The following is a 21,626-nucleotide window of genomic DNA, read 5'->3' as shown; positions in this document are numbered from 1 at the left end:
CCAACGCGTTTACACTATCCCGCACAGCATTCCCATGATTTTCCATCAAAGTAGAATCAACTTCAGTAGTAACAAACTGGAATTAAACCATCAACTATTTGGTGTATTCAGCAAAATAGTGTTTACCTTGACACATTCATCTGGTTTTAAACTTTTGCTGGCTTCAGCTAAAACCTTTTTAAGCTCTTTATTCTTCTCAGTCTCTTCCTTCTTTCTCTGCCTTTCTTGTAACTTTTCCAATTGTGCTTGTGCCTTTGCATTCTTCTGTTTCACCTTACTTGGCCTTACAATATCCACTTCATCTTCTACAATAACACAAATGTATTGAGTTGCAATTATATTTCTCAAACAAACCAACCACTATCACTTATCCTTTCAGTATTAATCTTATATTTTGCTGTCAACTGTTGCAAAATGTCCTGAATATCATTTGACTTATTTGTAGCTGAAAGAGTAAATATTAAAATTGTTGTTGGAGAAGATATCTATAATGTTACCTTCTGGTTGTTTACTGGAAGGATCAATCACCATAACCTCATCCTCGTCTTCTGTTAAATCGAACACCATATCATTATCCTCGTGCGCTTTGAACTTGTCCATGAATGATTGCGCATCGTAATCTTGTATAATCGTTGCGTCGAAATCTTCGGACATTGCTCAAAATTAAAATGTATTTAAAACACTGTTCAAATGTAAACAAAACTCTTTAAAATCATCCCGGTACATGCGATGCATGCGATGAACATTAACAGTAGTTCAAAGTAAACGTCAAAATTCAAACAGAAGTCATATGGCCGTAGGTCTAATGCTACAATATTAATATTGAAAACACAATGCAAGCTATATATTATTATTTCATTAATAATAGCTATGATTAATCCAGAATTCGAAATGTTCGTTGTCGCCGCTTCTTGAATATTAATTATTGAAATGCTGAGGTCATTTTCGTACGCTTAATATTTCATTTTGTTTTGCCCGATTCAGATTTGAAAATCTAAATGCTTAATGTTAAACATTATAAAAGTTATGATGTAAATCTGATGAAATTCCTCCGTTTCTTATTGTTATTTCAAGTAGATTGAGATTTCAAGGAAATTAACAGAATTGTTCAAATATTTCTTAGAAATTTGCAAAAGTTTCATCACATATTTTTAAACATTGAACGAGACTTACACAATTATTTTGAGAATAAGATGAAAAGTCAAGGGTTAAACTGTTGGATTTACACATTGATAATAATCTTTAAATTCTTTTCAGCGGAGATCACTGCTTCAATTGCGTTCGTCTCTTGGTGAGCAGACTACGATGATGTCGAAAGTTCTTATTTTGGTAAGTTACTTTGATTTATATTTAATGGTAGTACTAGTAGTTCTTCTATAAGTTTTTAAGTAATTAGACTATTTTTTTTTGTATTACAGCAGCTCTTCATCTTTGCGCTCATCTCCCTTCAAGGAGAGGCGGCTCCTTCACCTCAACCGCAATTGGTTGTCGAAAGCTTTACTCAAGCTCCTCGACTATTTGTTATTTGGCCAATAATTCCAAATCGCTTTACATACATGTGCGATTACAACTACTATAACGACGGTTGCAATAATAATGGCATAATCAACTATTAACCGTAGCTATTTCGTCTTTAGTTTCTAAAATTAGTTTGACGCTGTATTATTGATATTGTTTTGACTGTTTGCTATTGGTAAATCGTTGTTTTGTCAATAGCAAACAAAATATACGAGATTAACAGAATTAAGAAATATTTGATTTCCCCATAAAAATAATTATGATGATGATATCCAAATTATTCCAGAAATCACTGTGAAGGTTATTAGTGTGTATTGAAAGAAAACATACTTTTTTTTTAAATTTAGTTAGTAAAATATGTAAAATGCTTATTATAAGTTTATATGCTTGAATATGTAATTATTTTGAAATCCGGGTAGCGTAGATGTACAAGTATTGTTTGTTGGAATGTTCTTGTAATTGGTAGTCTAAAAAAATTCAAGTGCAAAATATTCCATATGCATCTGTTTTCTTCGGACGTGCTCAGCATATTCATCTGTACCGTGACAATATTGAGATCACACACATCAGCTACCAACTCTCAATTTAAGCTCTTTGAGGAGTTCTTCTGTTTTCCTTTCAACAAATTCCAACATAATTGAAATATTTATATTTGCAGATGGTGTTTTTTGAGGTGTGCGGACGTGCCGAAACTCATGTAATCTTTGTCGGTTGATGGATACAGACAGCCCTGATCCCATTCAACAAAGCCGGATATATGGTAATAACAATTGATAATGAATGGAAGCAAAATGTGGGGATTATGAATATTAAAAGAACGTTTTTTCCAGCGGCCGACTGTGTGTTATTTATAAACGCGCGCTATTAAAGAGGAGTGCGTGTGCATAAGTTATGCGAAGGAAGAAATCCGACTACATACTAATGGGAATCGTATGTGTGGAAAAGGCAGTCTCAAGGATGATGCGATACCGGCTCAATGTCAAGAATTCTTCTTCCTTCGTCAACGTCGATCGAAGCGTTATGCGTTTTCAATAATAATGGGGCTTTAAATCGATTTGGTTCCATAGATACTCATAGGATGGGTGTGTCGTTATGGTAGGAAGGAGAACCGCCATTGAGTGTGGGGATGGTGTCTACTTAAACTTGAAACCGAGATCGAAAAAGGATAGTTTGCGAAAAGAAGACCCAGTCGAGGTTCCCAGCAAATACGCACACGATACGAATCATGAACAAAGCTGTCGCCCTGGTGAGTGTTCAAATTTTAAACTTTTGCTGTAGTTTGAAGCAACTGTGCGCTTCCTTTAATCTGATGTTACTTATTTGCTCTTGAAAATGCATAAATTTTAAATTGTAGCTCTTCTTCATCTTGGCCCTCGTCTTCGGCGGAGGTGCGGCGCCGGCGCCTAAACCGCAATTTCTCGCCTATCCCTACAGCTATGGTTACGCCGCGACGCCCTACTACTCCAGCTATTATTCGACGCCTTACTACGCCGCAGCGCCCTACGCACCAAGCTATGGTAATCTCTAGACCCTTTACACGAATCTTATGTTTTACATGACGATAGTATCTGAAGAGACAAAATATTTGATAATATAGTATTCAAGATCAATTTAGATATCTATCGTCGTGTAAATCCGTATACGATCGGTTATTAATTGACTCCGCCTCTGTCCGCAGGTTACGCCTACGCCTCACCGTACTACCTCTATTAGCGTTCTTCGAAATTAGCGAAAAAATACTATGGTTACCTCAATGTTTAAATCATTTTTAAACCGCTGTAACCACGGTAATTACATAAACGAAAGCTTTAATACACCAGGAGCGGTAAATCGCAACCCGTTCGCTCTTAACGATTAGTAGTGTACCTTTGTCTTTAATCAATCAGGTTATTTGTACTGTATCGAATCAGTGTTATTTTGTAGATTAGGTGTGTAAAAGATTATTGCCAATAAATGAATAATATACGATGTGACTAAAACTACGGTTGTGTTTATGATTATACTAAAATGATGCATCACCAATTAATTATCCTCGTACAAAAAGAAACGCAGATTATGCATGGAAATAAATCGGCAATTGCGCAATTATTTGTTAATAACAATTAAAAATAAATGATTTCGGTTGCCAAGGAGGAGGTAACAGGAATTGGGAAGAAACGAAATAAATTCAAACATCAATTTTCAAAACAAACGATTTTATTTGTTTATTACTAAGTAATAAGTTTACTTATATAAAAATGACTAAACGCTTCCTTTTTTGTTTTTCTTATTCGTCAATATTTTCTTTCTCTTTCTTTTTTTTTTATTAAATAAACCTCTCCTTCTCTCTCTCACTCACTCACTCTCAAAATATTCATCATCATAATTAATAATTACATAATAACCAAAACAAGTAATAAAGATGCGATCGTCATTTGAATCACTTTAATCAATTTTCGTTTTCGTTTTAAACTTTGACCTAAAATGATGGTAAAATATAGTAGTAAAGTCGATGAGAAGAAGAAAGGAAGGCAAAGTGCTTTTTCACATCATAATTTTCATGCTAAACCTAAATATTCTGTATATAAAAATTCCGAGAGAAAACAAAACGAAAACAATAATAATGGTCGCCGCAATTTTAAAATTAAAAAAAAACAAAACAAAACAAGGAAAGAAAAACAATTGCTAAACGGAAACAAAATAATAATAATATATATATCTAGTATGTCTTTGTGTCTAATATATAAAATATAACATTTTCTCTCACAACATCGGTCGATCATTCTTCCTCCTTCATCTCATGCGAAATCAAATCAAAAACAAAATCAGAAAAATCAATAGGCATAATATTAATTAGAATAAAACAAAAGACGTAATAAGATTACGCGAACGCACGCACACTTTTCGTTTCTTTGTACATCATCAACAATATTTATTTTTTTATCCCTCTTATTATTTCGTACGAGGTTCGAATTTTTATAAATATTTTTTTTCTTTTTAGAAATCATAACAGTAAATAATAATGACAAACGAATAATAATTATAATAATAATATATTATATACAATATACATATGGTGCCATGTCCAATTTAATGTAAATCAGAACGCGAAGAAAACCAAAATCGTTCGGGAGATTTCGATTCTCCAGAGTATACATACATATACATATATATGTATAAAGAAGATAAGCAAGTCTGCTTTTGTTTCATTATAGATAGATTTCTATAGCAAGACATTTGAGATCCAAAAATAATTGAATGGAAGTGAAGTGAACACAAAATTATTAAATTAAATGAATCACATATTAGTAGTAGTATTATCGAGGCCGATACGATACGAAAAATTAAATAAATATATATATGTTTGTGTGTGTCTATGTGAGTGTATATAAATATTAAGAGATACGAAACGAGTAGAAGCTATATACAACATTTTACATATCACCGAACGCGCGTTTCGTCTCATCATTTTTCATTTTTTAATTAATTAAATTTTGTTTGTTCATAATAGTTACGATATGGAAAACATCTTTTTTTTTTCATTATAATTATAAATATATATATTTATTAATTTATATAACACTGTTCCTTCATTATTTACTCTATCATTACTGTTATTGTTATTATTATTATGTTCTTTTTGATTTTTGTTTATTTATCAATGTTTTACGTTAGTTACTTTCCCGTTTTCTTGAGTGTTTCATCAATACGAATTGGCGAAAAACAAACAGGGCACCATAAATAATATATCTATCTCATCATTTCTTTGTCTGAACGTGTTAGCTACACGTCCCAGGATATATCGAATTGAAGAATTAACCGATCTCGATCGCATAAAATATTGCTTCTCGTTTCTGATATTATTATTATTATTGTAATTATAAAAATATCAGTTTATCATAAATATTACATATAACGTCCATTCGCTTTCATTTATTTATTTATTTATAGAATATGTGCATTTTGCATTTGCTTGCTTATATTGCAGAACGAAGAGATAATTGTGAGGCACTAATATTGGGGGGGAGGGGGGCACTATATTCATCCTCCGTCTCTGTTCGCTCGCTTCACCTTCGCCCGAGTATTGCACGACGATAACAATTGGTTGTACACGAGATTATATATATTTACAAATTAATTAATGTTTAAATAATATTTATGTTGGGGGGCGTTGTTAAGGTTCTTCACTCGCGCAGGGCGGTTGGATTGCATGGCACACTATCATTGTTTAACAGCTCGCTCGTTCGTTCGGGACCAATGAGAAAAGAAGTAAACGGAATGGGCGGAGACAATGTAGCTGACACGCGCGTGTTTATGTGGATTAGCTTGTTGCTATGGGAGGGGCGTGGCGCGGCGTTGGTGCTACGGAACGAGACGCGCCCGCGGACACACGTACTTTATAAATAATAGTAATAATAATATTAATAACAGGATCGCGATATTAGATATTAATACAACTATATATATATAGAGACACGCATTGGATCTTACGAAGAGGAGGATAACGAGAAGAACTCTTGGAGTCGTCGCACCGTGGATCGCTCCAGCAGGCACAGATCAAAGTCGAAAGTGCGCGCCGAAACTTCGTACCTGCCAGTCTCGGCGATCAGCTGCACGACCCTCTGTAGCTCCGCGTTGTCCTGCAGCGTCATTATCTTGTGCTGCAACTCGCGCAGTATTCTCATGTAATCCTCAGGGTTCTCCTGGTTCTCTTTATCCAAATCTGTGGAAGCGTGCGCCTCGGCCATCACCTGGTCGCCATCCGAATCGACGTTACCGACTACAGCGGAAATGGAGTTCACAACAGTTGCGGACGGCTTGAAATGCTTCGCATCCGGCTCGTCGTCGTCCTCGATCTGCAGCTTTCGCTTTCGCTTCTTATCCTCCTTATCGCTCTTTTTGTCCTTCTTGCGGGACTTGTCCTTTTTCGGCTTACTCTTATCAGACATCAGCTGATCCTTTGGAAGACTGTCGAACAGTGATTCGGTCTTGGGCGGCGCTGGGACGGCGGGGCTGCTGCCGTACGCGGCTGCCGTCTCCTCCTTCGAACTCAACGAGCTGTTCGAATTCTCGTTCTCGGAGAACAACGGTTGCTTGAGCGATTTGCTCGTCGCCGATGCGATGATTGGTGCAGGTGCTGGAGGCGAAACCAGAAGCGGCGGTAGCTGCGCTTCGGGCATCGGACTCACCATCGTCTTCGTCTCTGTTTCCTTCGTCGCATCGTATTTATTGTTGTGCACGTTGTTCAGGCTATTGTTCCCCTTGCTCTTCTCCGACTTGTGCCTATCCTCTTTGCTCTTCTCACGCTTATCCTTATCCTTGTCCTTATCCTTCTTCTTATGCTTATGTTTTTCCTTTTTTTCGTCCGCCTTGTCTTTCGACTTCATCGAATCCGTCTCCTTGGAGACAATATCCTTCACCAGTTCTTTGGGCTTCTCTTTCATCTTCAACGGCATCGGGCTGAGCTCCTTCTGGATGGAGGTCAACATCGTCGCGCCCTCCTTCACGTCGCCGCTCATCACCTTCGACGACTCCTTCTTGTGCTCCTTGCCGGAGTCTTTGTACTTATCGGAGTATTTATCCTTTTTGTACTTTTTCTCAGTCTTTATGTCATCTTTTGGTTTTCCGATTGATTCGCTGCTGCGTTGCTTGTCCTCGTGCTTTGGTAAAGAAGGGCTCTGTACTTTTGGACTGGCCGGCCTCTTCGGACTTGGCAACCTCTTCGGCGAAGAGGACCTCGGCCTCTTCGACGAGCTCTTCTCCTTGCTCCTATCCCTTTCCTTGTTTCTATCTTTCGATTTATCCTTATTCTTCCTCTCCGACGACGATTCCTTATCTTTCGCTCGGTCCCTATCTCTCTCCTTATCTTTATCTTTGATTGGGCTTTTATTCTTCATTTTATCTTTATCTACAAAAACAACAAAAAAAAAACAATTAGACTAACTAATCAAAATATTTAAAAATGACGAGATTATTCATCGTCGTGAATAATTCGATAATTATTGATAACTAATTCGATAATGGAACGTACCTCCTGATCCTCTATCTTTACTACTGCTGCTGCTCAATTTAGAGCTATCTTTGGTGGGAACCTTTGCAGGATCTGGCGAAATCTTGGACGACTTCTTGATTGGCGTGCCGAAGAGACTGTGGAAGTTTGTCTTCTCCTCGTCGCTCTTCGTCTTATATTTTTTTTGCATATCTGAGCCTCCTAGCTTGGGTTTGTTCACTAGCTGATTCTTGTCGTCCGAATTCATTTTCACGTCATTCATGTCCATTGAATTGTTCGAATTAACAATCTGCAAAAAGAGGATGATCAATTAAACATTATGTTTGTTATTAACAATATTAAGATACTCACTGTTCCACCGCCTTTGAGGAGTTTGTGCTTGAAATCATCAGTGGGATTCGTGAACACATGTTTTTCCATCTGCACTTTGTAAATGGCAGGGCCGGAGGGTTGCAGTGTGAGGTCATAACTGTATTTTATCTTCTTGGGTTCCTCCTTATTTTTCAAATAGATTTCGATTGGCAGCAAGAAACCAGCATAACCAGATTCCTTTATAGAGTATGGTGGTTCTTTGAAAACTGAAAAAGGGGGAAAATTAATAGTGTTAAAAATAGAAGCACAAGGCCTCCCAAGTGTGGTGATTTTGTCATATGATCAAGACTGTTGTTTTGTTTTCAATTAGAGATGATGGTCTTACCCCGTTTTGGTTTGTTGAATGTTTCATGCAAGTAGAACACCACCTTCTCTACGTAGCATTGGATGTCTGCCCCATCGAAGCCCCTGACAAACACCTCCCAATCGTGTGTGAAGCCCTCCTGGGTCCTCTTGTTGCGAATCGAAGCCTCATGGCCTAGTTCAAGGTTAATCCTCACAGCCATATCTGGCCTTAGCTAAAGGGCAGCCCACGACACCGTCAAGTTCCAACGCGAAGCACCTCTGATTCCTTGATTTTTTTTGGTGGGACACTGGGTTTTATTTATTTTAACCTAATTTTCGCTCACTGCACTCTCAACGCACTCAGAATCACCGTCGTCGTCCTTTTCCTGCAGACACACGCACAGTTTTCGTTACATTTTCATAATGCACAAGGAATACAATTCACGCACGTAACTCAAGTTCGTCTTCGTACCCCGCGAAACACTTTTTTCTATTTATTTACGATAATTACCATTCAAATAGCAATGGCCTTAAAATTTATAAACAAACTGCACTTATCAGTCAGTATTGACAGGATCTGAAGCGATGTTGCCTGTTGCCGTATCGAGAACGTACTGAGACACTGAGACTGAGGACTGATACTTATACTGAGTTATTCTCCCTTCTTCGCCCCCTTCCCTTATACTCGCAAATTCAATACAGCTGAGTCTTTAAAAACCTATTAATCCCTTATTTTGAAAAGATCATAAATGAAATCATAAATTTCGTCGTTTATGACCTACCGCGTTTGCGACTACGGGGATTTTATGGCGCGCAATTAAATGGCAACCCGGCCGATACTTGTGACATTTACCAGTTTGACAGTAATACTTTTCAATACTTCAATCACAGGGATTCAAGAAGCGCTGATTAGAGGAAAAACGTAGAATTTCGTTGATTATAGTAGGAAAAAACGAACTCGAGGTGAGTTTAATACTATTATGTAAAATATATCTTTTGTTTAAAAAAAACAGTCGGTGATTAAAAGGCACTTAAATCGCTCTACCTGCCATACAATTACCAGGTACTCTTTGATATTATTACAAATATTTTCATATTGATCTCGTATAATGAAATTACAGTTTATTGCATAAATTTCCACTGAAATCTACCTGCTTCAACAAAAGATTTCCAAAAATATTTTTTTTTAGTAAAAAATTTGTTGATTTCTGTATGAACAAATTTTATTTGCTTATATTGAAGGGTAAATTTCCATGGAAATTTAGAATCAAATCAATTCTTGGAACTACACTTTCTAAGAAAATTTCTGGTTCAGATTACAAATGCTATTAAAATTAGTCGTATAAGCTTATAACAATGATATCAATGATAACTAATCAATATTTTGTTAAAGAGTAGTGCAAATGCCTTATCTACTTGGAAAATGATGCATCAAATTGAAACAAAAGATTAACATTATAACAAGCATAAGTCCATATCAACCTAATTTTAAGTTACATCTTTAATAACTTTAATTAACAGCTTGACGATGGCAAGATGGGTCATTAATTATAAACAATAGTTTTGTTGCTAAGTTACCACTGATTTTGATTGAGTCAATTATCTCAAATGTCTTAAGTCAATTACAAATTTCAAACGTTAATTCGAACCCTTTTGAGTATATTTATTGGACAAAACAAAAATAAAATAGGATCATTCAATAATAGAACTTGAAACAAAAGATTAATAACTTTAATTAACACCTTGACGACGGCAAGATGGGTCATTAATTATAAATAATAGTTTTGTTGCTAAGTCACCACTGATTTTGACTGAGTCAATTATCTCAAATATCTTAAGTCAATTACAAACATCAAACGTTAATTCGAACCCTGTTGAGTATATTTATTGGACAAAACAAAAATAAAATAGGATCATTCAATAATAGAAATTTAAACAAAAGATAAACATTATAACAGATAACAAGCATAAGTCCATATCAACCTAATCTTAAGTTGCATCTTTAATAACTTTAATTAACACCTTGACGATGGCAAGATGAGTCATTAATTATAAATAATAGTTTTGTTGCTAAGTTACCATTGATTTTGACTGAGTCAATTATCTCAAATATCTTAAGTCAATTACAAATTTCAAACGCAAATTCGAACCCTGTTGTGTATATTTATTGAACAAAACAAAAATAAAATAGGATCATTCAATAATAGAAATTGAAACACAAGATTAACATTATAACAGATAACAAGCTTAAGTCCATATCAACTTAATTTTAAGTTGCATCTTTAATAACTTTAATTAACACCTTGACGATGGCAAGATGGGTCATTAATTATAAACAAAAGTTTTGTTGCTAAGTTACCACTGATTTTGACTGAGTCAATTATCTCAAATATCTTAAGTCAATTACAAATTTCAAACGCAAATTCGAACTATGTTGAGTATATTTATTGAACAAAACAAAAATAAAATAGGATCATTCAATAATATAAATTGAAAGAAAAGATTAACATTATAAAAGATAACAAGCATAAGTTCATATCAACCTAATTTTAAGTTGCATCTTTAATACATTGACGACAGCATGACCCACTGATGGGTCATTAATTATAGTATAAATAATAGTGCTAAGTCACCACTGATTTTGACTGAGTCAATTATCTCAAATATGTTAAGTCAATTAAAAATTTCAAAAGCAAATTCGAACCCTGTTGAGTATATTTATTGAATAAAACAAAAATAAAATAGGATCATTCAATAATAGAAATTTAAACAAAAGATAAACATTATAACATATAACAAGTATAAGTCCATATCAACCTAATCTTAAGTTGCATGTTTAATAACTTTAATTAGCACCTTGACGACGGCATGACCGGTGGGTCATTAATTAGATAATAGTTTTGTTGCTAAGTGACCACTGATTTTGACTGAGTCAATTATCTCAAATATCTTAAGTCAATTACAAACTTCAAACGCAAATTCGAACCCTGTTGTGTATATTTATTGGACAAAACAAAAATAAAATAGGATCATTCAATAATAGAAATTGAAAGAAAAGATTAACATTATAAAAGATAACAAGCATAAGTCCATATCAACCTAATTTTAAGTTGCATCTTTAATAACTTTAATTAACACCTTGACGATGGCAAGATGGGTCATTAATTATAAACAATAGTTTTGTTGCTAAGTCACCACTGATTTTGACTGAGTCAATTATCTCAAATATCTTAAGTCAATTACAAACTTCAAACGCCAATATATATTTTCTTATACATATTTGAATAATTCTTGAAGCAATTTAGTATAACATGTGATATTGTGTCATAATTTAGGCATACTTTACAAATTAACTTGCAATATTTAACATATTAACATATTTGAAATTTTCATTCAATTCTGCTTGCCGCTTCTCAGCTCTTAAGTAATCGAAACGCAACAGCATTGAAAATACAATATGATTATCATAAGCAGATATATAAAACATTGCTAATTTATTCAAATACAATACAAGCGTAGAAGAATATGCTGGAATATGCACAAGATGATATTATATTCGACTTGAATAGAAATTGCAATCATCAATTATTATTATTGCTTATAGTACTTTTACCGCGTTTCAATAAAATTCGAACCCTGTTGAGTATTGAATAAAACGAAAATAAAATAGGATCATTCAATAATAGAAATGTTTATTTATTTTTATGAACAGCTTCAAAACATTTGATACACACTGTGCGCAATATGTAACAACTTTTTTTAGCGGAAGTTGCACTACCTTCCCCCGCAATATCTATTGTTTTATAACATTCTTTAGATCGCTTTCTTGCCTGTTTTGCTGCAGGAGAGTACGTTTCAATGAAATCGTCATCATTCATTAGTTTATCAATATTTTTTCTCGAAATTATTATGTATATACCAAGCATTTGCTAATTGACCACTTAACACTTCTTCGTAAACATTTATAATACGATGTTATCTGATCAGAAACATCAACTCCTCTTTTTAATTTATAGTAATCAAGGCTTAAGTTTTCCATTCTTGCCTTCAATTGTAACACACACATGTGTTTGTTCGATTCTTCCGAAGAACAATCATCATTTCCATTATAATTCATATTTATTATCAAATCAGATATTTTCTTCCAGCTGAAACAATAATTGCAAAACCGTAACGTGTTAATAACTTGAATTAAGGGAAATTTGTTTTATATAAAAAAAATAATGTTTTCTTTTTTATTTCAGATAAACTATAATAATGGCTGGGTGTGTTCCATGTTTCATCATTCCTCTGCTTCTGTTCATCTTTCACCGATACATCCAACCGATAATCCTGAAATTCTGGAATCCGTGGGAGACGAAGGTTGACGAGGAGGAGCTGAAGAAGCCGTTCAACTGCACCAGCTGCAAATACGATAAGAACGGTGCAAACAGCTGCAAACCGGATATCACCGAATCTGAGACGACGACGACAGCAAATTCTGCGAAGCTCAAGTGCAACTAATTTTTGTGCAATTAAGAGAGAAAGACGAGGTTTTTTTTTATTGAAAAATAGTAGGTTTTAATGATTCCAAATATTCACAAATATAGCACAGAACAATAGAAATAATTAAAACGTTTAACATTCATGCATTGTCCTATCGAATACAAAACTTAAAAGGTACACGAACCTCCAAATTAAACGAGGCAAACATAAAAAAAAATATAATAATAATATAATACACATTCATCCAAGAGATATATGCGAAAAAGGAGGAATTGTGGTGGATATCATATCGATGATTATTAATAAGTATTAAAAGAAAAAAAAAGACACGACTCGACGACGCATTCGAATTAAAAGTAAATGATGTCAGTTCATGTGAATTATCCACAGCGAATAATTGCTGCTGATGCAGTTGCTGTTTAGTGGACGTTCTTCAGTTCCACTTCGAAGACGAGCGTCGAGTTCGGTGGGATTACAGGTGGAGATCCTTTCGGGCCGTAAGCCATATGTGGTGGACAGACGATGCGACGTTTACCGCCGACCTTCATGCCAGCGACACCAGCATCCCATCCCTTGATGACCTCCTGCTTGCCCAAACGGAACTTGAAACCGGCTCCCTTGGTCGTCGAATCGAACACTTTGTTGTTGGTCTTGAAGCGACCTTCGTAGTACACCTGAACGGTCTTGCCCTTCTGCGCGACTTTACCGTTGCCCACTTTCATATCCTCGATTAACACTCCGCCCTCGATTTTCTTCTTCTGAGCAACTTCCTTCTTCTCCTGCTGCTGCTGCTGCTTCTTATCGCCCTTCTTCTCCTGCTGCTGTTGTTGGTTCTTCTCCTGCTTAACTTGTTGCTCCTTCTGCTTCTTGCCAGTCACCTCAGCGACCTTGTTCTTCTTGGCATCCTTAGCAGTTCCGTTCATCTTCGGCTTCACGTCCTCTTCTTCATCGTCGTCGTCGTCGTCATCATCTTCCTCCTCCTCTTCTTCATCATCATCATCATCCTCTTCAGCGCCATCCTCATCATCATCTTCCTCTTCGGCGCCATCTTCATCATCGTCGTCGTCTTCCTCGCCTTCTTCCTGAACGTTGCTCTCGTCTTCATCCTCATCATCATCTTCATTTAAAATATCCGACAAGTTGACATCAGAATCATCTGAGTCATCATCATCTTGGCTGTTCACGCTGTCCAGCAGTTGCATTGTTTTGCTCTTCTTAGCAGGCGCTGGAAAACAAAACACACTAATTGATACAAATCCGACCAAAGCAACAAACAATTATCGGTGTTTTTTCTAAACATTGACGATATATCATTATTATTTACGAAACTGAATCATACAATGTTCAAAAAATATCAGCGATACAAACGGAGACTAAATAATGAGTGCAAACAAATAATAATAATAGAAATAATCCAATGCGGTAAATAATAACAATTGACAAAACGGCTAAGCTACAGTCTACGATTACGGAAATAGAAGAGAAATACAAACGGGCGTCTTTTTGTGCCAAAGCGTTGAGTTTAACGTTAATTTTTTGCGCTAAACTATTTGATGAAACTAGAACAAAACATATTCGTGTATGTAGATGACGAAAGTACTTGTTTCTATTTTATTATGTTAGGTTTTTTTTTTTATATATATAATCACAGCATTGGATCATTGGGTCGCACTGCTCTTCGCACCACCAACATAAAATTATATTACTTACGTTGCAACGAGTTGCTGCACATCTTTTTCGCCCGTTTTCCGCTGACGATATTGCTCTGGCTCACATCCAACTCCTGTTCATCATCATCTTCCTCCTCCTCGATATCCTCTTCATCCAAGTTGAAATCCTCATTCAAGTAACCCGTGAGGTGCACATGCGATTCTCCATTTGTGATGAAGGAAATTTGATCTCCAACCTGTCCCGCAATGCAACGCAGATTATAAACACAATTGTTGACAGCGATAATAAGATGCTAAGAAGGCTCACCTCAAAGTTGACATCGAGTGGGACCTGGAGGATCTTGTCCTTTTGCAATGTGCAGAGCAGATACTTTCTGTTCTCGAAGCCGCACATCACCTGGACCGGTTCGTCAGTGCATGAGCACAGGTCCAAGGCAGCCATCGAGATGTGGAACGACCTGTGGACGGTTTGCGAGTAACGCTTCTGCGGTTCCATAATGAGTCCTGGCCAAAAACAAAAAACATGCAATCAGAACAATTGATAAACGTGTGGGAAAAACGAGGGGTGTCATGACTACGAACACACATGGTCGTGGCAACGAAAACCAATTGTTGTTTAGTAAAGACAAATGAACCACGTGAACGAGGCGACCTGGAAACGAACGTTTCCTGTCCGATTTTGCGGTTATTTCGTTTCGTTCGATGGTAAATAGCGAAAACACGTGGTCCACGATGCCGGCATTTTCGATGTACGGAAAGAAAATCTCTGTTTCACTTACCCCAGAACATGTTGGAAGCTGTGCGTTTCGTCGTCTGTTAAAATGAGAAGAATAAACAGCAGAAGCGAGTGTTTTCTTGTGGCGGAGAGCTGACTTTTTCTTCGCTGTTCAGAGCCCTGGATGCGAGCTGAATCGAATGACCGTTGATGATTTGCTTTGCCAGAGACGAGGTGGGCGCAAAAAATTTATGAAAATGTGCCCGCTGGCGCACTCTGTCCAACATGGAAAGCCTTAATTTCCCCAAGAAATGTTGCCGCCAAAACGTAACGGTCTGCCAGTTTGAATATTCAAAATCCCTAGCGAAGAGCCATCGCGTGTGATCGCTTTTCCCATCCACCGTTCATCTTTTGTTTCTCTTAATCTGACCAATAGGAAAAGGCTGGCAGCTGTTAAAGTTGCATACCTCACGAAAAGCAAGTAAGTTATTAACAATGAAACTCGTTTATTTCCAATGACTTGTATTTACATAGTTGCCTCGACTAGACGAGCTCAGGTAGTTGAAAATCAGTTCTCACAAAATACATTATTATCAATTACAAATGTAAAAAAAAACAACAACTTCAAATTGATCATGGAGGAGAAGATATCATTCCATGAGGTGTTACGGGTTATTGCTTTGGTTTTGTCACCAGTCCAGCCAAGGGGGCTGGTTTACCTTGTGCACAGGGATGAAAGTCAAATTCACGGGCATATTTATAAGGGCATGGGTCAGCTTCAGCTTCCTCAGCGTCTCGACGATCATCACGCCGTTTTTGCCCATCAGAAAAGCTGCAGGTATATTCACGTCCTCGTCCGGATCATCGTCGATCATTTCGATGAAGTAATCCTCATTCGCCACGGTCGTGTCTGTTATGATAACGGCCCTGGCTCCGGCCCTCGCAGCCACCACTGTCTTCACCTTAAAGGAACATTCCCTATCAACAATAAACGCATACAATTAGGTAACAACAAAGTTTAAATGAAGATTTACCCTCGTTCAATGAAGGCCACATTGCCATCAATTTGGTGTGCATTCCTTAATGCGGAGCAACCGAATTTCGGTTTCACAGGCACAAGTGGTACATTCTTCATGTGAAATGTAGAATCCTGCAGGATGAAATTTACGATTAACGCTGATACGTTGTAAACATTGAACCTTACAAAAGGTGCTCCAAAGTCTTTGGCTGGCCGCAATCTGTATGTGTACTCCAGCTCCATTGGGTCGATGATCTCGAAAAAGACATCACCGGAAATCATCTGCGCTGTGCTCGAAGTCTCCTGCTGCTGCAGCAGTAAATTGTTTGCGTCTGTGGGTGGCGGAGGAGGATGTTTGCATTTGATTACAACCAATTTAATCACGATCCAATTAATTACTTACCGCCGATCAACACACAGAGTACTAGAAGCACCGTTTCCCACTCGTTCCGCATAATAATAATAAAGGGGAAATCAAAAAGGAAAATTTGTTGGTTAAATACATGTCACATCACAACATTGATTGTGTATATCGCTGATTGACGTTTCCGATTAGATTTCATTTGTTCCCAAAAGTTGAATTAAAATTAATTCACTGAAACACTTAGCTTATTATACTAAATTACATGCTCAATTTACTATTATAAGTAAATAACTAATAAGCGATGTATTTGTTATTTCGAGCGAATTTAAAACTTAATGGAAATTGTTTGGTAATCGCTGATTACCGCGAATTCAGTCGCATTCAGATATGGAGTGAAGTTGATCACGAGGAAACGTCAATTCCGATTTGAATTACGAAAACAATTGAAATTGTTCAATATGACTCTGATGAATAGGCGATCGTTCAAATACGGAATTCCGTTCCTGCTTGCGATTGTCGGCGGTTCCTTCGGCCTCAAGGAGTTCGCTCAGCTCAGGTGAGTGCGTCTCGCGACGAAACGTTTTCCAATTGGATTTTTAAGGTTATGTGATTGTTCTATAGGTACACATTCTCGAAGAAGTCGACGGTGAAGGAGGACATCAAGAGGAGCGGTATGGAGGTGAAGGATCAGAAGGAGAGTTCCATAGAGAAGCAGTACGAGAAGCTGAAGGATATGGATTTGGATAATTGGGAGCAGGTGCGGGGTCCGCGACCCTGGGAGGAAAAAGCGTCTGCATAGATATTGCCAGACGCAGGCATTGCTTGCTCACTCACTAGTCTAGTATGTATAATAATATATTTAAAAAAAATATAATAATAAATGATACACGGTGAGAGGACTGCAACAAAAAAAAACAACAACAAACAAAACCCCAATTTTAGATATTACAAATGTTTCTCTCTACAGTCCACGTTCATCCATAGCAAACATTTGATATTTTTTATTTATTGTTTTCTTTATTCCAAATCATTTTGAAACTACAGATATATTTGATAAAATTCAAAAATTAATAATTCCTTGTAGTAATTGGCCATGAATTTCCTTTTTTTTGTGTGTGTGTATGTATATAAGAAGGTATGGTTAATTAATATATAGAATCTGGCCAATTATTTCTTTCATCATAGCTAAATAAATATTTACATTCAGATAAATATGTATACATAGATATATGTATAGCTCAATATATATGTATGTATGTATGCACATTGAGAAATAATAATGATAATAAAAAAAAAAGAAAGAAAAGAAAAGAAAAAGTAGAAAGATAAAAACAATTAAAAAAGATAATTGTAAAATGTAAGATAGAACTTAATTAGTCATCCCAATCGTTAATCAATTTGTTAACTGTGCTTTGTGATTTACCATGCTCGGACTGCTGAGAATCGGTGTCCTCCCAGTCGTCCAGTATGGACATCTTCGCGGCCTGACTCTGGTTCTCCTGCAGCTTCGTCTCGTCCTCATCGACCGCCTTCTGCGAATCCTCGTCCTGCGATAGAGCGTCCGCCTCCTCGTTGGAGACTTCCGTCGCAGTCGAAACCTCCGTCGTCGAATTACTCTCCTCCACCAGAACCGAACTTTCTTCCTCGTCCTTTAATTCAGAATCATTTTTAACATCGTCATCTTCGACTTTCGTGTCCGTCGTTTCTGGCGTCGACGGTTCGTTGATCGATTCGACGGGTTCCTCCTTCACTGCATTCCCCTCATTTCCATCCACCTCCATCGCCTCGATTTCATCAGTCAGAGGCTGGTCCTCCTCCGCCTTGTTCTCCTCTACTTCCATCTCCTCCAATTGCTTAATCTTACCCACATCCTCTTCTTCTACGATTTCCTCGACGAGCTCAACAATCTGCTTGGGCTTATCGTCCTCTTCATTGTCTTGCGACTGATTTTCTACTGATTTCTCGCTACTTTCGGGATTCTCGCTTTCCGCGATGATCTCGTCCACCTGTGACACTATTTCCTCCTGTAATTTACTTTCTGGTTCTTTTGCAACGAGTACTTCGGCTACCTGCTCCGTAGTAATTTGCTCCTGCTGTTCCTGCTGCTGCTGCTGTTGTTCTTCCAGCTGTGACTCCTCGATCTAAAACACGCACAGTTGTTGTTGTTATTATTATTACTATTCTACATATTACAACTTACATTTTTAATCAATTCTTGCGTGGGCGTTTCTTCGACCACCTCCATCGCCGTCGCTGTCTCTACGATCTGCTGCTGCACAGCTGCCTGCTTGCTGTTCTCGATCGCCTTTAGCTGCTGCTCCTGATTGTTGTGACTCTCGATTTCCCTCTGGATCATCTCTATCGACTCCACCGTGTTCTGGTTATCCAACGATTCGGCTGTGGCGTTCGTAGGCAAATTGCTGATCTCCAACATGCCCGTCTCCGAGTTCAGCATGATGTTGCTCTGCGATGTGATGAACTGGTTGTTCTGTCCCTCCACCGGATGACTGTACAGGACAACGATGTTCGAATTGTCGTTCGACAGGATCTCGTTGTTGCCGTCGTTGTAGTCGTGATCGGTGAGGACCATCACGAGTTCATCGGTGGAGGCGATGTCGGTGTTGTTCAGCATCGACTGTGTAATCACGTTATGCTGCGATGTGGTTATCACCTGGTGGTTGAGGCTCGGGTTCTGGACGTAAGTGTCTTGCAGATCGGGCAGCATGAATTCCTGGTTGTTGCCGAGCGACTGCTGCGTGACTATCTGCTGGCTGTTCGGATGCAATATGTACTGCTGGTTATCATCCAAGACCACGATGTCCACCAAACCCAAGTTGGTCGCGATGCCGGTGTTCTTCAGGAAATTCTGATCGTCCGCCGGAGCGTTGTTACCCTTCAGTTTGATGTTATCTAATACTTTCACTGTTTTATTATTGGACGGCACTTCTTCCGTAAAGTCCTCGTCGTCGTCCAGACTGACGATGCCGTCTCGTTCTGCCTCTTCACGATGGGCCGACCTCAAGTGGATGAACAGATGTCCGGCCGTCTGGAAATTCTTCGTGCAGTACTGACAGTCGTAGTTCAGACGTCCAGCCATCGCCGAATGGCCGGTGATCTGCGTGTGCTGTTTGAGAGATGTGTCGCTGTTGAAGCAAACTTTGCACACCTTGCATTGAAACTCGTAATTCGTATGTATCAATTTATGCTTTTCCAGGTGAGCGTCGGACAGCGCGGTGTACGGACACTGCTGGCATTTGGGGAACTCGTATCCTGCAGGCGGTTTTACCGAGTGTTTCGTTAACTGATGATACATGAGTAGGTTCTGCTTGACGAATTGATGGCCGCAGTACTTGCACATTTTCGAGTCGAATTTCTCGTGGTGAACGTCGGTCATGTGCTTCCTGTACAGATAGTACAGCACGAACTCCACTTGCTCGGCTCCCTCCATCGAGCATTTAGTGCATATCCACGGGCCATCCTCCTTGTGCTCGGCATTCTGTTTGCTGATGCTGCTGCTGCTGCTACTACTGATGCTGCTTGTGGTCGGTACAGTCGTCGGCGGAGAGGAGATCGCCACTGTTACTTTCGGTGCTTTCATCTGCACTCTGAGCTTAGGTTGGGACGACTTCACCATAGTTTCGGACGATTTGCCTTGGGGCAGTATCTTCAGTCGTATGTTTTTATTTTTCTTCATCAGATGCGGATACTTCTTGAGGACCTCCGATATTATCTTAGAGTGATCCACGTCGCCCTTCCCTGTTGGCGTTATATTAATTTTCGTCTCTTTATTCTCTTTCTCGTTAACGTTAAATCTTACTTTCTTGACTGCCGGCTGTCCCGCCGCGTTTTCCTTCTTACGTTTCACCGGTACCTCGGGCACGTAATCCGGATCCAAATCGTTGTCCACGTATTCTTCGTACTCTATATCGTTTCTGATCTTTTGCTCCTTCACGTAATTCTTCAGCTCGTCCAGATTCACAGCGGAATACTCCTCCTTCGAGAAAGAAGTGCTCGCCTTCATCTCGTCCTCCTGCGTGAGCAACGGTTTGCTGTTGTACGAGATCGAATCGAAGGCCGTATCCAATAAGTTGAAATTCTGGAAATCCTCCTCGGGCCACTCGAATCTCGTCGGTTTAGGCGCATTATCGAAACTGTTTATTGGTTCTATTGTGGATATGCGTTTCGTTTCGCTCGGTATGAAACTCGACGTGGGTTTCGTGACCGTACTTTGGCTGGGTATGGTTTTCCTCTTCCACACCGGCAGTTTTCTGCCTGGCAGTGTTGGAGGTAAACTCTTCTCCTGCGTTTTCGGTGTGATTTTCTTACCTTGCAAATTATACACTGGGGGCACTTTTGATATCACTGCTTTGGATCCGGGCAGTGTAGGTTGCTTCTGGGCATCCAGCAGCTTGAGCAGCACTGTGATATTCATCAGTTCGGCAGTTTTGTACAGCTTTTCGTATAGGATAAGTTCATATTCTAGCATGCCGGTGTAGATGAAATTGACTATTGGCAGGATCACATCTGCCTGCAGGTCTGAGGGCATCAGCAGCACATCCTCGTTTACTTCACAGGTCTGTTCAAGCACTTGGAAATACTCAGTGCAGGCGTTCATCACTAATCGATGCACTTTAAGCTGCACATTACCCTCAAATTGGAGTGTCAGATCACAGTAGTCTGTTTTGTTGAAGAACACTTGCAGCCGGGACAGGAAGTATATGCCCCAGTTATCAACCCTCACTTGTTTACTAACCTCACCCATCTTGGACTAACCTAGAGGAGCCAGAAAGAAAGAAAAAGACGATCAGTTCAGGGGCTCCAATGACGATCAACTAACAGGCAGTTTTTAACAGGGATGTTTAAGGCAAGGGGGCTGTACCTCTTTTTCAATATTTGCTAAAAACTTGAATGCGAGAAAGAGAGAAACGCCAAGCCATCATCATTTTCGATTAGGCGTTGCTAGGGCTCTCTGTATCGGCGCCGACTGTCGGGTCGTAGACCCTTTTGCCCCATGGACCCGCGATCGAGGATCCCCCGCAGCCGTCGAAACTTCGATAATCTTTGTTTCTAATTCAAATTTACTGACCTTTTCGGATGTGTATTAATATTTATAGCTCCATCTCTGCCGACATATAAACATATTGAACTATTTAATTGTTCTTTAAGATAGGTGGCGTCTCGGTAGCGTAAGACTGGCGGGATCATTCAAA

At 38.5% G+C, this 21,626-nt stretch overlaps 7 protein-coding genes across 10 annotated transcripts in view; 2 read left to right on the top strand and 5 right to left on the bottom strand.

Annotated features, from left to right (window-relative positions):
- Positions 1 to 763, bottom strand: part of LOC108569825 (crossover junction endonuclease EME1) — a 1,730-nt gene extending 967 nt beyond the window's left edge. The window contains 4 exon segments of the mRNA XM_017931528.1: positions 1 to 76; positions 127 to 305; positions 359 to 445; positions 498 to 763. The exon segment at positions 1 to 76 is cut by the window's left edge and continues 5 nt beyond it. Coding sequence (XP_017787017.1) covers positions 1 to 76; positions 127 to 305; positions 359 to 445; positions 498 to 654 — 499 coding nt within the window. The 5' untranslated portion in view covers positions 655 to 763.
- A 4,345-nt stretch (positions 764 to 5,108) lies between these two features.
- LOC108569778 (protein AF-9) lies at positions 5,109 to 8,962 on the bottom strand. The gene is made up of 4 exons (XM_017931464.1): positions 8,205 to 8,962; positions 7,859 to 8,085; positions 7,529 to 7,796; positions 5,109 to 7,405 (listed from the first exon to the last, which is right to left on the bottom strand). The coding sequence occupies exons 1-4, from the start codon at positions 8,383 to 8,385 to the stop codon at positions 5,985 to 5,987; spliced, it is 2,097 nt and encodes a 698-aa protein (XP_017786953.1). The 5' UTR covers positions 8,386 to 8,962; the 3' UTR covers positions 5,109 to 5,984.
- A 71-nt stretch (positions 8,963 to 9,033) lies between these two features.
- Positions 9,034 to 12,782, top strand: LOC108569803 (UPF0729 protein AGAP000931). The gene is made up of 2 exons (XM_017931494.1): positions 9,034 to 9,127; positions 12,409 to 12,782. The coding sequence occupies exon 2, from the start codon at positions 12,422 to 12,424 to the stop codon at positions 12,665 to 12,667; it is 246 nt and encodes an 81-aa protein (XP_017786983.1). The 5' UTR covers positions 9,034 to 9,127; positions 12,409 to 12,421; the 3' UTR covers positions 12,668 to 12,782.
- A 166-nt stretch (positions 12,783 to 12,948) lies between these two features.
- LOC108569789 (46 kDa FK506-binding nuclear protein-like) lies at positions 12,949 to 15,311 on the bottom strand. Of its 2 annotated transcripts, XM_017931476.1 has the most exons (5): positions 15,099 to 15,311; positions 14,627 to 14,823; positions 14,360 to 14,555; positions 14,143 to 14,208; positions 12,949 to 13,874 (listed from the first exon to the last, which is right to left on the bottom strand). In XM_017931476.1, exons 1-5 carry the CDS (start codon positions 15,106 to 15,108, stop codon positions 13,069 to 13,071), a joined length of 1,275 nt encoding a protein of 424 aa, XP_017786965.1. In that variant the 5' UTR covers positions 15,109 to 15,311; the 3' UTR covers positions 12,949 to 13,068. The 2 variants fall into 2 exon arrangements, with proteins under 2 accessions (XP_017786965.1, XP_017786973.1); XM_017931484.1 differs by lacking the exon at positions 14,143 to 14,208 and having other exon boundaries at positions 15,099 to 15,309.
- A 212-nt stretch (positions 15,312 to 15,523) lies between these two features.
- Positions 15,524 to 16,641, bottom strand: LOC108569725 (PRADC1-like protein). The gene is made up of 4 exons (XM_017931392.1): positions 16,456 to 16,641; positions 16,239 to 16,384; positions 16,069 to 16,184; positions 15,524 to 16,012 (listed from the first exon to the last, which is right to left on the bottom strand). Exons 1-4 carry the CDS (start codon positions 16,505 to 16,507, stop codon positions 15,724 to 15,726), a joined length of 603 nt encoding a protein of 200 aa, XP_017786881.1. The 5' UTR covers positions 16,508 to 16,641; the 3' UTR covers positions 15,524 to 15,723.
- Positions 16,642 to 16,804: 163 nt separating this feature from the next.
- On the top strand, positions 16,805 to 17,406 carry LOC108569737 (cytochrome c oxidase assembly protein COX16 homolog, mitochondrial). The gene is made up of 2 exons (XM_017931402.1): positions 16,805 to 16,972; positions 17,038 to 17,406. The coding sequence occupies exons 1-2, from the start codon at positions 16,875 to 16,877 to the stop codon at positions 17,213 to 17,215; spliced, it is 276 nt and encodes a 91-aa protein (XP_017786891.1). The 5' UTR covers positions 16,805 to 16,874; the 3' UTR covers positions 17,216 to 17,406.
- A 355-nt stretch (positions 17,407 to 17,761) lies between these two features.
- Positions 17,762 to 21,540, bottom strand: LOC108569909 (centrosome-associated zinc finger protein CP190). Of its 3 annotated transcripts, none has more exons than XM_017931666.1 (3): positions 21,296 to 21,540; positions 18,617 to 21,189; positions 17,762 to 18,557 (listed from the first exon to the last, which is right to left on the bottom strand). In XM_017931666.1, the coding sequence occupies exons 2-3, from the start codon at positions 21,176 to 21,178 to the stop codon at positions 17,790 to 17,792; spliced, it is 3,330 nt and encodes a 1,109-aa protein (XP_017787155.1). In that variant the 5' UTR covers positions 21,179 to 21,189; positions 21,296 to 21,540; the 3' UTR covers positions 17,762 to 17,789. The 3 variants fall into 3 exon arrangements, with proteins under 3 accessions (XP_017787155.1, XP_017787172.1, XP_017787163.1); XM_017931683.1 differs by having other exon boundaries at positions 21,503 to 21,540; XM_017931674.1 differs by having other exon boundaries at positions 18,617 to 21,540.
- Between the last annotated feature and the right edge of the window lie 86 nt (positions 21,541 to 21,626).

Source organism: Nicrophorus vespilloides, unplaced genomic scaffold, assembly GCF_001412225.1.
Source record: "Nicrophorus vespilloides isolate i.1.1-1 unplaced genomic scaffold, Nicve_v1.0, whole genome shotgun sequence".
In the NCBI taxonomy this organism is placed as follows: Eukaryota; Metazoa; Arthropoda; class Insecta; order Coleoptera; family Silphidae; genus Nicrophorus; species Nicrophorus vespilloides.
Note: the sequence above shows the minus strand (reverse complement) of the source record. Positions and strands in the feature narration are given on the sequence as shown.

Bases quoted from the DNA above. Each gene is read 5' to 3' on its own strand.
- LOC108569778 (XM_017931464.1), bottom strand. From the start codon at position 8,385: ATGGCTGTGAGGATTAACCTTGAACTAGGCCATGAGGCTTCGATTCGC. The intron at 8,086-8,204 runs GTAAGACCATCA...CCCCTTTTTCAG, and splicing joins ATTCAACAAACCAAAACGGG to TTTTCAAAGAACCACCATAC. The intron at 7,797-7,858 runs GTGAGTATCTTA...CTCTTTTTGCAG, and splicing joins TCCTCAAAGGCGGTGGAACA to ATTGTTAATTCGAACAATTC.
- LOC108569803 (XM_017931494.1), top strand. From the start codon at position 12,422: ATGGCTGGGTGTGTTCCATGTTTCATCATTCCTCTGCTTCTGTTCATC.
- LOC108569789 (XM_017931476.1), bottom strand. The intron at 14,209-14,359 runs GTAAGTAATATA...GTTTTGTTCTAG, and splicing joins GTGCAGCAACTCGTTGCAAC to TTTCATCAAATAGTTTAGCG. The intron at 13,875-14,142 runs GTTTGTATTTCT...TTTGTTTTCCAG, and splicing joins TTTGGCACAAAAAGACGCCC to CGCCTGCTAAGAAGAGCAAA.
- LOC108569725 (XM_017931392.1), bottom strand. From the start codon at position 16,507: ATGCGGAACGAGTGGGAAACGGTGCTTCTAGTACTCTGTGTGTTGATC. The intron at 16,185-16,238 runs GTAAGGTTCAAT...TTCATCCTGCAG, and splicing joins AAGACTTTGGAGCACCTTTT to GATTCTACATTTCACATGAA. The intron at 16,013-16,068 runs GTAAATCTTCAT...TATTGTTGATAG, and splicing joins GTGGCCTTCATTGAACGAGG to GGAATGTTCCTTTAAGGTGA.
- LOC108569737 (XM_017931402.1), top strand. From the start codon at position 16,875: ATGACTCTGATGAATAGGCGATCGTTCAAATACGGAATTCCGTTCCTG. The intron at 16,973-17,037 runs GTGAGTGCGTCT...ATTGTTCTATAG, and splicing joins AAGGAGTTCGCTCAGCTCAG to GTACACATTCTCGAAGAAGT.
- LOC108569909 (XM_017931674.1), bottom strand. From the start codon at position 21,178: ATGGGTGAGGTTAGTAAACAAGTGAGGGTTGATAACTGGGGCATATAC. The intron at 18,558-18,616 runs GTAAGTTGTAAT...TGCGTGTTTTAG, and splicing joins CGCAAGAATTGATTAAAAAT to ATCGAGGAGTCACAGCTGGA.